Source organism: Micropterus salmoides, unplaced genomic scaffold, assembly GCF_014851395.1.
Source record: "Micropterus salmoides isolate LMB-PRFRI ecotype aquatic unplaced genomic scaffold, ASM1485139v1 Ms_hic_scaffold_3, whole genome shotgun sequence".
Classification (NCBI taxonomy): Eukaryota; Metazoa; Chordata; class Actinopteri; order Centrarchiformes; family Centrarchidae; genus Micropterus; species Micropterus salmoides.
This window is the reverse complement of record NW_024042261.1, coordinates 8,747,488-8,763,954: the sequence shown is the minus strand read 5'-3', so window position 1 is coordinate 8,763,954 and position 16,467 is coordinate 8,747,488. Positions and strand designations below refer to the sequence as shown.

General features: G+C 40.2%; 1 protein-coding gene across 1 annotated transcript in view; it reads right to left on the bottom strand.

The window, feature by feature from the left end:
* Window positions 1-16,467, bottom strand: part of lrrc75a (leucine rich repeat containing 75A) — a 63,139-nt gene that overhangs the window by 4,974 nt on the left and 41,698 nt on the right. The window contains exon 4 of the mRNA XM_038692329.1: window positions 1,285-1,558. Within this exon, the coding sequence (XP_038548257.1) occupies window positions 1,285-1,558 (274 nt within the window). The remainder of the gene's footprint in view (window positions 1-1,284; window positions 1,559-16,467) is intronic.

Here is a 16,467-nt window from a genome sequence, read left to right as displayed (position 1 = left end):
AAGCCAATGTGGCCTAGGGGTCTAGGGCAATGACCATGAACCATGTCCGACAGGAGCCCTTTGTGTCCTATCTTCTCCATCTATCTTCCATCTCTTACAGCCATCTTTTTACAGTAAAGTCTAGAATTAAGGCATAAAAATACTTAAAGAAATGAAAGTAAATGGTTTCCTAAAATAAATGATAGTAGTACTACACAATAGTTTAGAGTAGTTATTATAGAATATAGTACTTTTTTAATTGTGTTAAAAGGTGGCCTAGCATTGATGTCCGCTATAGTGCTATACTTGGTATGACCACCAGGTGGAACCAATAAAGAAGTGTTTTTAAAGTTCTACATTTTTAGGGTGTTTCTACTGCAGGAACTTTCTTAGGGAACCAAGAACATTTTGAGAAACTCATAAACTTTACCTGCTTACTGATCAGATGAACCAGGAACTAAATTTAGTTATTCTGGCAGGAACTAAACAAGCAGCACCTCTTGTTCCACAGGCCAAAAAGCCCTTGCTCTGATGGTTCAGGAACTACTGGGGGGAAGTACGCAGTGCTGAACATCTGTCATTGGTCAAATAATGGCACCTGCAGCACCTCTGTACTGTATGTCTCCTATACAGTCATTCAGACATCAGCGTCACACAACAGTAAATATAAAGATGTGTCACTGAGTGAAAATATTGCATTACATTTATCAGACGCTTTTATCCAAAGCAACTTACAACTGCTATATATGTCAGAGGTCACACGCCTCTGGAGCAACAAGGGGTTAAGTGTCTTGCTCAGGGACACAATGGTGGATAGGTCACAGTGGGGGATTGAACCCGGGTCTCCTACACCAAAGACAAGCATCTTATCTATGCACCATCACCACCCATCAACAAATGTCATTTTTTTGATCTGTTTTCAGACTATTTCTAATTTTCATGGATCTTCAGATGCGGCAGAAATACAAATACACAAATAATTTTTAATTTCTAATTTAGCTCCTGGAGCTATTTAGTCGAAAAGCCAAATTGTGACGTCCAAAGTTTCTCTACTATAAAAATATTGATATATAAGATATTAAGGCTTAAAGAGAAGTATAGTTGGGATTAGATCGTGGGTCCACTCCCAGCACCACCCTCTGCCCAGATTTTAATTATGTGGCTCTAGTGACTACAAAGATCTGTGGTATCTGTAGGTAAAAAGCCTAGTTTATGCCAAAGAAAAATGGCACAAGTTAAACGCTGACAAATTATTTTTTCCCCAAAATGGCCAAGATCTACTCAAAAGATAAGTGACTTTCTGACCTTGAGGGCGTCAGTCAGCTCCTTCAGGACAGCTCTGGTCAGCCTGTTTCCATTCAGTGCCAGAGTCTCCAGGTGTGGCAGGGCAGCCAGCGTGGGCAGGAGCAGGAGGAAGGCCTCGTCTGTCAGCTCGGTGAAGCCCAGCTCCAAGCTGACCACGATGGCCGCGTGACGCTGTAGGTGTGCGCACAGACGCTCCATGTCCCGAGCCGTCAGAGGGATACCAGACAGATCCAACGCCCCGCTGGACGGAGGGGCCGACAGCACCGCCTTCAAACTGGAGATGGACACATGAGCGAATATTAGAGCCAAAATGCTTTTTAGGGCCAGCAGAGAGGTGGTTTTTAGATAGTATTTTGTCCTGTTCATCTATTTACCAATGAATACCAAGAGCATACGGTCTTAAATGTTCATCATATTGCATTAACGTACTGCACTTGTCACCCCTTTAGTGGTTTCTCTCCATGACAGTATGCACATAAAAATGATATACAATAACATCACACATTATGCAACATTAGCCACCTCCACTAATCACATAAAACCTGCAACTTCACACTTATCAAAGTGACAACATGGAGACATGGTAATGTTTCCATTTCAATGTTTGCGTCCCATTGGCTGTAATTTATTCACCGTGAAGAAGCCAGCACACGATGCATTCAACAGTATGTTGTTCCGCTACCTCTAATAGTTTGCTCTGGTTTATGCAGTCAGTTCTGCAAAGACAGTGTTACAGCATCTGACCAGACTCATTACTCCAGACGGCAATATCCTATATTATGGCTACAGGCCACCATAAAATGCTCTGATTTGGAAATCAGTTATACCTTCATCATTTGAACAATGAACAGAACTCATGTCTAATGTAACCAGTCATGAATGAGTAATATGTAGAATCATAGGACAATATGACCTGTTAAACATGGGCCCTGTTTTTGGAGCATACTGGGACATCTCAACATGTATACTCACTGTACCTGTCGGATTTGAAACTGTATTTTTAGAATTACTTTAAATTTATTGATTTATTAATCCCAGCTCAAGGTCCATTTAATAACTCCCCATTTTTTTAAATGAACCTTAACGTCTTAAAGCGCAAGTGATTCAATTATAACAGCTACTGAAGATCCAGAAAGAGCAAGTAAGACCTTGAGTTGGGGTTGTTGGTTTATTTATGTGATTTATTAGAAGCTTTCCATTCTTATCAGTTTATTATCACATGGCCCACTGTATAATATGAAGACACTGAGGTGAAATGAATTAAGAGGAATAGTTTGAGGCTTTCTTGCTGAAAGATAGATGAGAAGATCAATATCTGTCTGTTCAATACGAAGTTGGACCCAGCAGCAAGTTAGCTTAGCACAAAGACTGGAAACAGCTACCCTGGCGCCGTCTGAGGTAAAAACAAATCTGCTTAGCAGCACCTGTAAAGCTCACTAATTAACATATTTGTGTGCAGGCTCGGACTGGAAATCTGGTGATGATCCTGGCAAATGCCAGATGGCCGGCTCACCTAGTGGGCCACATGGCCACCAACAGCAATGTGGGGGGGGAACTGACCTGCTGAAATGAAATCAGGACAGAAAGAGTGGAGTTAGAATAAAAAACACAAAAGAAATGGATCAAGGACAGAAAAAGTGAAAAGGTCAGAGAGAAAAAGAAATAATCTTGAGGCTGGCACTGCAAAATGTTTAAGTTAGTGTTTAATCACTGCACTGATTACATTAACACCTGTCCCACTGTTGGTGAGATAGAAGGAGCAGCCATCATTCTCTCTCCTGTCCAGGACTGAAGAAGAACTGACGACTAAGATGACGCAAAAGCACTTTGTCTCATGGCAACTGAGAGTGAACTGACCGAGGCCGATCCAGGGGAAAATTGCCAGGGCCGAATTGTGATCGCAGTCCAACCCCGGTTGTGTGATATCAGTTTTTCTCACCGAACTTCTCATCATGAAAGCGATCAAGCGTATTTTTTTGTCTCAAGAACAATTTCTTCAGTTAGAAACTTAAACCAGGTATATCAGCAACTTTTCATCCAAAAGCAGTGGCAGCTGCATCTGCCCCTTAAAGCCCTGTGGTGAACCCTACTGTTAGAGACTAAACGCAAAGACACAGAGAATATAACTGCATGCGGTGATGTGCACAGATAGTATGCATTGTATCATGGCAGCTAATGGAAACTACATAAACAGCACACTTAAGGAGCACAAAACAGCTAAAGAGAGCTCTGGGGACACACAGACAAAGACAGAGACACAAAGGGGACGTTGGGGCTTCAGAAACTGATGTTTGGGGAATGTAAAATTACTGTTGAGCAGCGAATTACTTAAACCTAAACTCACCAACCACATGGTCTGAGCTAAAAATAAACGCAGTTGGGCGCCTGGATTTGGCCGAGAATTAAGTGAGCCGAGCACAAAGGGCTGTTCTGGGGTCTGGTCTGTAAAAAAAGAAAAACTGAGATCGGAAGTTTAATTTTTCCAGCTTACAAATGAAAACAATACGTGTAACACCCACTGGATTTGAGGGCCAATGTCCACTATCACCCACATATAACACATGCAAGTGAGGTTTAGATACACACACACACACAAAGAAGGATACTCCATTTAATAAATAAAAATGATAAACTGGCAGTAAGTCTTCTTCCCCAGCGACTATACATTGAAAGGACATGAGCTGTACCTACAGTACCAGTACAGCACTGATCAGCACAAAGCTGGCCAGAGGTGCACTGAGAAACAAGTGACTGTGGTACAGACTGTGGGATTCAACTATTATCCTCAGTTAACAGCTGAACATGTTTATCTATTCACACACCAGAGGGACTTCAGAGGAATGTAGGCCAGAACAGCCCAAAGCAAAGCAGGGAACGTGGGTCAAATTTAGCCTTCCAAAAATGTTTTACTCACTCTCCCAGAGGATACACGTGGTGATCTGTCACTGCGTTATATATTTGGTTTGATCTTTGGGGGCAAAACATACAAGTGTCTGTCAATCTACCAACATCATCTGGGATTTAGTGGATGAAACAGATAGAAACTAAGTTGATTTTAGCCACACTGAGGTGTGGCACTAGGGATGGCAATGTTGCCCCACCACTTTGATCCTAAAATATCAGCACCTACTACATGGATTGGCATAAGATTTTGTACAAAAAGTTCATGGTTCCCAGGGGATGAATCCTCCTATGGCGATCTAGCGCCACCATGTGGTTCACATTTGTGGTTTTCTGTGAAATCTCTCGCCATGGAATTTGAAGAGGAAATTTCCATTTTGCATCTTTCATTGCATTCGGAGGGCATTAATTTGTCCAATACTTTGGTTTTTGACCAAATACCTGCAAAATGATTGACATCCCAACAGCACAATCTGTCCTTGTTCAGTGCAAATGAGCTAATATTAAGCATGTTAATGTACAAGCTAAACTAAGATGGTTAGTGGCAAACATTATACCTGCTAAACATCAGCAGGTTAACATTGTCATAATGAACATGTTAGCATGTTTTTTTAAAGTGTTGTTTTGTGCATTTCTGCACCTTCATTACAAACGGTAGAGAAATGAGGGAGAGAGAAACACAACAAAGGTCCCCGGGTGGATGTGGGGATTCATGGCTATTTTAGTACTAACAATTATATTCATTATAGATTAATTGGCAGACTATTGATTGACTTACAAATACTTTGATGGTTAAAATGTCAGAAAATAGAGAGTCCTTATGGTGACTTCAGATGTCTTAGTTTCTCCGACCAGCAGTCTAAAACCCAGAGATATTTAGTTTACGGTGACATAAAACAGAGAAAAGCTTCACATTGGAGAAGCTACAACCACAGATATTTGGCATTTTTACTTAAATAGCTTCAATGATTATTCAGTGATTAAGTTGACTTGGATTAATGTTCTCTTGATCGACTGATTGATTTGTCGACTAATCATTGCAGCATTTTTGCTCTCATTAGCATTAGCACTTAACTTACAGCACTGCTGTAACTAGGCGCAGAGCTGCTAGCATAGCTATAGACTCCTGTTCTTGTCATGTTTGCCATTAGCTATGTCTACATATTGGACACTTTTCAAGTACAATTGATATACTCGGGATTGTTCACTTCACTGTTGCTATCTGCTGCCATCTTTTGGTTTTTCTCATTTAGAACACAACTGGTTTGTTTCAATCTGCCCACAGTCATATCAAAAGCCTGCTTCTTTATGACTTTAACAGAGGAAAGAGATGTTGGCAGTATATTCTTAAACACTGTGCAGCACGACAGATAACATGTAAAAAGTCTGGACAGCTCTGATCTGGTTTTTGCCCGTCACATCACTTTTGTGTTTTTCTTTTATGGACCTACTTCACCGTGATGGGATTTCCCATGAAACACAGTCAGTGATCTCAGGGGACCTCAACATGTCGCTGAAATTTCTTTTGCAGTTACTTACATCTCCAGTTCAAATGTGACCAACACAAAACTCTGGTATATGTTCCTACAGCGCTTTATGATCAGGGCAGGAACTACAAGCAAAAGAAGCCAAAAGAATGGTACACATAAATCCATATTTATGTTTCAGTGAAATAAATACCTCAAATTATTTTTCTCAAGTTACTATTTATGCCCGTTGTTGATACTATTTTTGCTCTATAATAAAGCAAACTGGGCAATGAAAAGCAGTACCATGGTTTTGTACCATGGTCCACTCACGTCTACACGGGGAGGAAAAGCAACAAATAGTTATAACCTTTGGAACGCTTGGCCTAATATATTCCACTTCTCTGGCTGACAAATGTCATCAAGTTGTAATTAGGCTTTCTTATAATCTGCATTTATTTAGGAAATATGTTTGTATTTATTCTATCTATTGTTCTTTTTATGTCTGCCTTGTAATTTACAAGGCAGACATTGTACATATTACAAAGTGCTTTACAAGTGTCATATAAATAACCTTTACTATTATTATTATCAGCCACACAAGATGTGTTTTTTAAGAGATGTAAACCTTCATTGCACAACATGACATTATTTATTAGCAATCTAGCGTTAAATATAACAATTACACAGAAAATTTGAATTTTCTAAAAAACCTGGTGTGTTTGTGGTCAAAACTAGGAGTCGATCAGGCAACAGCCAGACATTTTGCATCATCCCCTGGGTCCTACAAAGATGCTGTGTCAATCGAATGAAATGGTACACACTTCCTGTGTGTGTATTAATCCACATTTGGATAAAGGGCTAATCCACACGTACACAGGTATTTTTATAACTGGAGTTTTTCCTCCTTCGTTTAAAAAAAATATCTCTGTACATAAAAACGCAAAAACACGCTTTCAAGCGCTACCAACAGCATGCCAAACCACCAGGCGGCAAAATGAACTGTACAGCCAGGTTGGCCAATCAGAGCTTAATAAAATCATAAACAAAGCAGGAAGTGGCGCACAATCTGACTTCAAACACAGCAGATTACGGCGCGCACTCTGACGTCGCAAGGCAAAAACTGCGACCTGGCAGGGGTTTTCAAAAGTTTTCGGTTTCAGTGACCTGAGGCTGCGTTTCCGTGTGGACGAACGGCCAAACCGCATAGAAAAAGTCACGGTTTTGAAAGTACACATGTTCGTGTAGACATGGCAATAGTCCCCAACAACTGCACTGTTTACTCCTGTTTTGGTAAAGTTTACTAAAAATTAAAGCGCCTAGCTGTTTTCACTGAGCCATTTTTAAAAATGCTAACTTTAAATATAAAATGAAACCATTTAATCGTAATGTTTTGGTCTTTTAATGTGATTTGTTAACAGTAATCTAACTCTAGCAAAAAAACATCAAAGGGCAACATTAATGTAATTTAATATTGTACAAATAGTCCGTTACTAATATAATAAATAGTATCACTCCTCCATAATATTACAGAGCACCGTTCCTGTACAGTAAGGGTTTTACATGGGAGTGTTGCATTTCTGAGGTTTGACAAGAAAATAAAGGATTTCTCACATGTTTTGTATTTTTGCATTGTACAAAAAAGTCCCTTCTTGCAATGTAAACCTTTTTATATACAGTCTATGATGTAAACATATATGAATTGGGGGGGGGGGGGGGTAAAAACACCTTGAGGCTGATGAGGCTACCCGTCACTATGTGTAAGTGGTCTAAAACCACTTCCGACAGAGGCCCTGGAGGTTTATGCACCAACGCAAGTCTACACAGCAGCCCATTTCCTTCTCTCTGAGTGAAAGTGCGCTAATTAGTTAACACAGCTGGAGCAGCAATGCCCTCGTCTCTGTTACCCGTGGTTTGAGACCAGTGATCTAATCGTTACAGCTCATGCTCCCCTCCCATGCTCGGCTGCTCCTCCCCTCTCCCAGCCCAGCTCCGTCTGTCTGCACACAACAGGAAACAAGCACACATGGATCAAGAAAAGCAAAACCACACACATCTCAACCTACACGCTATTTTCAACCTTTGTCTGATGTCTCTTGGGAAATGTTTCTGCGCTTCAGTCCCATGCTTCACTCCTCTCCCTCTTTATCCTGACAATCTACCACTTCTCTCCAACAACACCTCGGTTTAAGGCAATAAACAAAATAGGCTAGACCAGTAGTGTGCAAATAAAAACCAGATGAGAGGCTGAGAGAGCTCATGATGTATTTGGCTTCAGATCAGAATCCCACGCTACAGAGAGAGAGAGACACACCCCATTTCTGAACTGAGGTCACCCACCCCTGTCTGGACAGCTACCAGCAGAATGGTGGGGCGGAGGGCTGGGTATGTCATCTGAGGCATACACAGATATAAACTGTGATGTTTTACACTCATTGCATTGTTTCTTGTTAAAGTCAGGGTTTCCATTCTAGCCATTTACAATGATAACTGGGGTAGATTTAACGCTGGAAATTCTTAGTAACTTTTAAAACAATGGTTCCTTTATTTCAGACAGAAGTAAACAAAAGCAGGCGACTCATTGAAATGGCAACTGTCAATGGCAGATTTTATCAGCTGATTCTGGCTAGCTAATGAAGCTAATGTTGGTTCCATGAGATGAAAATGCTGCACTGGCTGGCTTTATGATATTTCCAGCTGACCCTGTGGGTCTTAAATATGCAGTGGTGGAAGAAGTATTCACAATATTTAAGTAATTAAGCAAACTATAATACTAAAAACTCCTCAGTATAGTAAATAAAAGTCATTCTTTCAACATTTTATAAATGTACTTAAATATCAACAGTAAAAGTACTCATTATGCACAATGGCTTCTGTGAGTGTTATATAATTGTTATAATATTAATGTTATATAATGTTGTAGTTGGTCAAGGTGGAGCTCATTTGAACTGCCTAGGCACTTTTAGGTGGTCTCATCTTTACCAATGCATCATATTTAATAAACTGATCCATTTATTATTGCAAGATCATAATCACAAAAGTAACCAGTAACTATAGCTGTGAAATAAACACAGTGCAAAAATTACAATATTTGCCACTGAAATGTAGTCGTAGTAGAAGCAAAACACAACATAAAGTACTATAAGAATGTACAACAACTCAAAATTGTACTTGAGCATTGTGAGTAATTGTACTTTGTTACTTTCCATCACTGACTTGATGGCTACATACATGAAATTGTGCTACATGACTGACGCTCAAAGTCAGCATCTTGACAAGTTGATGATCCATGTAGAAGCCATGGGAATACAGAAACACCAGTCATCTTTTATTAGTCCAATTATTTGAACAAAAGTAAGATTAGGGTGTTATGTTATGTAACATAACACAGCTTAGCTTACATACTTGTTCATATTTTCAAACAGTACGTGTTCACTTTTAGGGCTCTATTACCATGTACCCGGGGGCATGTCACAGATCACAGCCAAGCTGTATCATCGGGGCCAGGACATCTGTCCTGATAACCAACACAGAACTACACACAAAGAAGGTATATCTCCACCATGGAAATTAGCCAAATATAAAAGATTGTTTTAGGAGCAAAATCATAATTGACAGAAAAAGCAGATAAGCAGACAGTAAACAGGCAAAACCACTGGTCCTTCAACTCCCCTATGCATGACATCATTACGTGCCTTGTTGTCACTTTTCTCCTTTTCTTTCTTTCTTGGGCCAGAACGGGTCTGGTATGGCCTAATGGAGTATGACCTTCTCAATTATAAATTGGGCAAAGGTGAAGCAGAAATATTCAGAAATCTATTAAGAATCAAAAGGGATGATTCAGGCCCAACGTTCCCATGCTGATGGGGTCTTATGACCCCCGTACTTCTAATTATCACACTGACGAAATAATATCTTGTGAGTCATACTTCCATTTATCCCCAGAAATGTAGTCTGTATAAAGATACAGGGACCTCGTCATAGCCTGCATTTCACATTGCATCTCTGGAAATGCCACTTTTGTCTCAGGTCTTCTTCCGCGCATCGCCATGAGGCTTAACTGTCTTTCACCTCCATCCCTGTATCATCCCCTCTGCGTCTGTTCCCGTCTGCCTGCGTCTCTCTATAAGATCCGTCCAGCCATATATATTCACAAATCGTGCGCGCTCTTTCCTCTCTGCCTGCTCTGTTCCTCTGAAAGATGTGAAACCACCCACTTGTTTCCTGAAACAGACTCACAAGGTGAATCCAGGTGAGGGTGACTATGTTTCACCATCCTCAGCAGACATGAAATGTATATAAATGAAGGTGGGGAGACAGATATTGTGGGGATTTTTAAGAATATATTTAATTATTAGTGTAATAGGTAATAATAGGGTCTGAACGGCTTCAAATCTCTCCTCTACCTGCCTGCCTGTGTTTCTGTCTCCCCCCAGAGATCAATTATCACCCAGTCAGCTGGTGTGTGTGACGGCAAGTCTCCTTTTGCCTCCTTTTTCCTCTCCTCTCCGGTTCTGAAGGTGAGAAAACACCTCCTCCCTCCTCTCCTCCTGTGCAACAAGGTTTCCAAAGGTAGCATGAGTGGCTTGGTTTACGTCTTCCTGACTGTTACCCCACAATAGACGGGCAGGAGGAACATTTCATCAGAGGACTATTCTCTGTCTAAATGGACAGTTTTGACCTTTTTCAAGAGACTCCACTCCAATGGTGTTGCTCTGTAGTTTTATCTAATAATGTGTCATCAGGAGCTGTTTTTATGCCGAGTCACATTCAAAACAATCACTAGAGCATCTGAATGAACTGATTAGGCCAACTTCAACTAGAGGGAAGGAGCTTGGAAAAGCAGCTGCTCGAGGATTCAGGTGGAATAAAATTCAGCACGCACATTGTTCTCCATGGTTGGACGCCACATGCCCAGCTGCTACATCACCTCCTGGTGAAGCAGCATCATGCTCGTTGTCCCCTCTTGTCCAGGTGACCTACATGAGTCTTTTTCTGGCGTGCCTTTGGAAGCAGAGAGCTACTTGGAAATTCAGGTGACTCATTCAAGCTTTTATTGCTTTAGCTCCTTCAAGTTTTCATTACTGTTTGTTTAAAAGTACCTTGTATTACTGCAATTTGAAACAATTCTTTTATTGATCTACAGCATAATCAGCAGCTGTTTTAACATTGACTCAAATGAAAGGGTTGCTGGGAGATTTCCCAGTGGCCTGAGGGCCGTTTTGGCCGCAACGATAATATAGCAAGCTTTTTGAAAAATAATATATGAAGCAGGAGAATCCATGCATCAGGCGCGTCTCGAGCCTTTTTAGCCGGGGAGTGACTGCATATTCGCTTCGATCTGTGGGGTCGCACTGCTCCTCATGGAAACAGGCAGACAGACAGGCTCCACATCAGGCTCTGTGGGTAGTAACCATGGCAATGGTTCTGTGCACTACTGAATCGCTGCCGGTAGAACTGTATTTTCTTTATAGGCTATAGAACTATTTTAAAATTTATCTTCTAGAAATTATTGAAAGATAGATGTGTTGGCAGTGTTGTTACTTAATACTGCGTTACTGCCCAACACTGTTCATTTACTCATGTTGCTGTAATAATATTACTTTTGCCAGTCACTAGTGGTGTAAGGGATTACTATTTGCAAAACAGTAATAACATTACAGTTACTAATCCAAGTAAAACTGCGTTACTGAAAGCCGTTTTGTTGTCCATGACGTAGTGGCACCTTATGTTGTTAAAGTCAGCTTTTAGCCAAGAAGCTAAAGGAAGAAGGAGAAGGATGGAGAGAGGCATTCTTTCCACAGCTGTAAGTATCACCATTATTGGGTCACAATCGAAGATGCAAAGAACACTGTCGTCCGTTGTAAACTTTGTGCGACCAACAAAAAGCTTTCAACCACCAACAATTCTACATCTAATTTATTGAAGCATCTGCTGAAGCAGCACAGCAAGGCGAAACTTATGGAATACAGGTCAATCCCGACTTTTGAACAACTTTTTCTGCTCATGCATTTATAAGAGAAGTAATCAGTGTTTCTACAAAACATGAAATGTTGCTTAATGTCACTATCTCCTGATGAGACCAAGCATCACTGGCAGTAGCGGCCGGAGTTTCTTTCCATAAGTGTTTTCTCACCTGCAGCCTCATCTGGTTTGAGAGGCTGCAGTGTTTTCAGTTTGGCTGGTTGTTGACTACTAAGGTGAATTAGGCTGTGAGTGTTTTTGGATGCGGAGGTGGGGGCAATATAATAACGTAACAAGTAACGTAACTAGTTTATTTTAATACTTAGTAATATTATAATAGTAATATTGTGACTTTTTTAAGAAGTAATAAGTTAAAATTAACATATTACAATTTCTGGTTAACTTGCCCAAACCTGGTTATCAATTAGTATTAGGATATAGGCTACTTATGCTCAAGTTCAGTGAATGCATCTGTGTGAAGGTTGTTGATACTTTTGATATGGTTGATAACTTCACTATGACTTGAATAATAAGATAATCATTTGAACATTTGAGCAAACGCTGTATATTTCATTTTAAAAAGTGTAGGCTTATAGTTTTTGTGTCTAGCCTTGTACACTTGTGATTGGTGTATTTCTACAGAGTCTTTGAGGGTGCACCCATAGCCATAGCATTCACTGAAAACTCAGTGTCCAGATGGGCTATATGTTGGTCAGTCCCAAATGTTTATATTTTGTAATGTAGATAACTTACTTCCCAGATGAACATAGAGGCCAAATACCTAGTTTGGTACCCGTTACACCAACCAATATGGTTAGTCTACAATGGATGGAGAATTATTGTGCCAGTTTGCCCCTCTAGTTGCTCATAATGCTGTGGAACTTTTTAGCCCCTTTTGCCTCATTGCTTTGGTTTTAAGGCACATTTCCTGTCTTGCTTGCTTGCCAGCCACTTGCAGGGCTGTGACTTTGTATGACTTTTCTTACACCAACGATGGCACTAACTGTTTTAAATATCTGTATTTACATATTTGTCAGCCTCCAGTGCCAGCAGTTGATTACTACATCTTTAAGTCACCAGTCATTCTCAACAAAAACTCCTGACTTTCAGACAGTACAAGACGCAAGATCAGCATACTTTTCTGATCCATAGCATAGAGACAGCCCTTGTGACAGTCTCTAAGGACCTACCTTTAACAGCTGATACAGCTGACTGCTCAGTCCTTGTGTGTTTAGATATGAACACCGCGTTCAAGCCATCCTCTTTCAGCGTCTAGAAACCTGGGTTGGTCTTCAGGGAACTCCCCCACAGTTGCTAAATTCAAACCTGTCCAATAGAACGTTTGTTATAGCAAACGCCAGGTCCACTTTTGCTGATTTTAACTGTGGTGTCCCTCAAGGGTCCGTTCCTGGTCCTATATTGTTCTCAATATACAAGCTTCCTCTAAGCCAGATCACGCAGAACAACAGTGATGATGACACACAGATATGTTCCTCTCCAATCAAACATTCCACCAGCCTGCTTTACTGTAGGCTGAATTAATCGACTTTGATGCAGATCTCTGTTTTGAGGCTCATGTTAAGAATGTTGTCCAGAATCAGAGCATTGCTGTCTCCCGCGGATTTGCACAAAGCTATTTATGCTTGTATTTCTTCCCTCCGGGACTACTGTAACGCACTTGATGCCAGTATCAGCCAGAGCTCCTTTCACCGACTTCAATTGGTGCAGATCTCACCAAGATTTTCAACAGGAGGCAAGAAATACGTTCACATGACTCCTGTGCTAGCCAACGTACACTGGCTGCCTGATTGATTTTAAAATGTCATTAATCACTTTTAAAGCTTTAAATTGTCCAACCCAAAATAAATCAAATATTTATTAACTGAGATCAGTGGATGCAGCTCTGCAAGTTGTTCCAAGATCCCTGCTTGTGACCAAAGGGGTGACTGGGCCCCTAGACTGTGGAAGGTTGTGTCATTCTACTCCTGCCATTTATAATTTCTTTAACTTTATTTGATCACCTGATGTTAATCCCTATGTTGTTTTTATTTGGTTCTTCCGGATCTGTGTTGTTTTTATCCGTGTGTTATCTGCTGTTTATTCTTTTTCTGTGAGGCCTTGTAAAGAAAACTGCAATATAAATAAAGTTTATTATTATTATTATTTAAGAGGAGCAAGATAGGAAACTGTCAACAGGAAACTGAGCAACCTTTTGACACATGGAATCATTAAAATCCTTAAAATATATATTAAACCAATCTACTATCTTAAAGAAAAGAATTTCTGACATGGTCATGAACTTTGATTATTAACGTTTAGCTTAATAATGTGAAGATACCAAACTGTGACCGATGCAGTTGGCTTCTATTCAGCTATTCTTCTGCAAAATACACTGAGAACAATCAAGTTACTCTGTACAAAGTGTCTTTATCTGTGTCAAGCAACAGTGGAGCTCAGTGGGTAATACCATTATTCACACAGCTACAAGAGGTCACTGGTCCACTGGGAATAAACATGAGTCACACTGAAGCACAAACAAATGACGGTGTTGTATTGTGGAGGAGGCAGGAGATGGAAATGCATACCATCAGTCCTGTTTTATCTGATTCAGATCCTTTATGTATTCGTATTCAGCCATGCCAGAGAATTCAGAATGGATTGACCAGTGTGGCACTATGTCACCGTACAGCTGTGAGCTTTACATAATGGCAGCACACAGCAAAGGTTACATTTGAATTTCTTTGCTTCACCACAATACGTTATATGTCTGTGTGCTACATAATACGAGAAGAATTCTCATTTTTCTGAACAAGTATATGTTTTGTAGATGAGAGTGGATAGAGAAGCTGCAGCCTTTTGGTATTTTTGAGCTTTCTGAGACGAGTGAGAAGAAGTGAGAAGGAAGGGGTGGGATTAAAGACATGTGCTCCGCTACCATCTGGACTCACAAATTCAAAAAAATATTTTTTTCTGCTGAGCCCTGTCAGAGCAGATCATTAAAATGTATCAAAAGCACAATCCGCTTGAATCACCTTTTCTACTGAATCTTTCATCGTCTCCTACTCACACAGCTTCACCGGTGGCTCTGTCATAATCCCATATATTTTTAGAAATGGGTGTTTCATCGTTTCCCTGTTTTCCTCTGTGTGTTATGAAAACAGTGTTATTGTAAAACCAGCTACAGCCTCAGGGTTAACTATGCTGTTCAGTGAGTGAAGGCAGACGTGTACAATTTTGGACCAGGGATGGAAGGCAGAGAGGAGGATTCAGAGGACAAGTCAAGGGAAAGAGAAAAGAAATGGATTAAAACGAGCAAAGGGAGAGAAAATGAATGAATCCGAGCGTTTTTGAACTGCTCCGATTAAGTTTTAAACTTCATTATCTCCAGATTGTAAATTATAGCCTGCGTGACTAATGACTGAAGTGAACTTTCCCACACTAACTCATTTTGACAACGGCAAACTTTTAGGCTGCTCACATTCAAATAAGAGGGATTGTCCTTATTCAAGTGGATTGAGGATAAATATGAATTTCAATCTGTGAAAACCAGTCAAGAGGGAGAAAAGGGCACACTGAAGAATGCAGCATGTCAAAATATTAAACACCACAGGACACTAATCAACTGGTAAATGACTTACAGTTATGTAGAAATTTAAGCTGATAACAGTGGCACAGGGATATAGAGGGGCATGAGGAAGACAAATCGAAGCCAGAGGTGTGGTACTGCTTGAAGAGCAAATATGTTGCGCTGTACCTTTCTTATCTCCCTTCAAACCAAACTGACATGACATCTAGATACTTGCTATGCAACACTGATTGTACAACAGCGTAATAGGGCCATTATAGATTATTTTTTTAAATTACAGAGCTGTGGTTATATTTCAGGTAATATTCTCTGTAATTTATTTAATTTGATCTACAATGGCCCAAATACGCCTTTGTAAGATTGACTTTAGCAAAATGTTGCTGTCACCTACACACTACCAGGAAACAGAAATAAAAAGGGCTCAGAGGGAAGATTTAAACTGCAGAAATAAAATACATTAAACCAAGGCATAAAGTGAAATACAAAATCTATTTACTATACATAATTAAATGAAAACACATTAAAAAGGACAATTATTTAGCTTTTTGTCTTTAATAACTGAATTAATTGTTTTTCATTATGACATGAATTTTCCATGCCACAATCAACATTAGATCACAGAACACAGAAAACTAAGTGAAGAGTTGTATTGTACTCCAGTGTTCTCCTGCAGACAGCAGCCTAGACCTGCCGATACTAAACACAAAGCACTGTCATTAGTTTTCAGGAGGAGGTGACTGGGAGCTTTTTCTTTTTGGAGATGGAAAACACATTGTCCATGTCAATATAACCCGCTGCTCCCGAGAACGTACTGTGCGGTCATGACTCGAACCGGCGACCTCGGGTACTGCAGGCGGACACGCTGACGAGGAGGCTGAAACATATAGGCTAAAACAATACATCGATAAAAATTCAATTAGTAGTTACCCTAACAATTGAGAAAACTACACTATGTACTGTGTAATATATACAGTAGCATCTCCTGTCCACAGTAAAGATGTTCAGCTGCTCCTCATCAGTGAGTCTTTGTAAAGCTGCCACTGCTTCCCCATGCTTTCATCAACAAATAATAAGAACACATCAAACTTCCTCTACAGTCAGAGCCTTCTCCAGGAGCTGACTGGTGTAAAGAAATACTTGTCAGAGGCTCACAACAAAAGCAGCAGTGATTGAGTGTGAAAGGGAACAAGTTGGCAAATCGATGACTTCCAACAGACAGGAAAATGGGTTACAAACTCTATGCCACATTTCCAATTATTGCTTTTT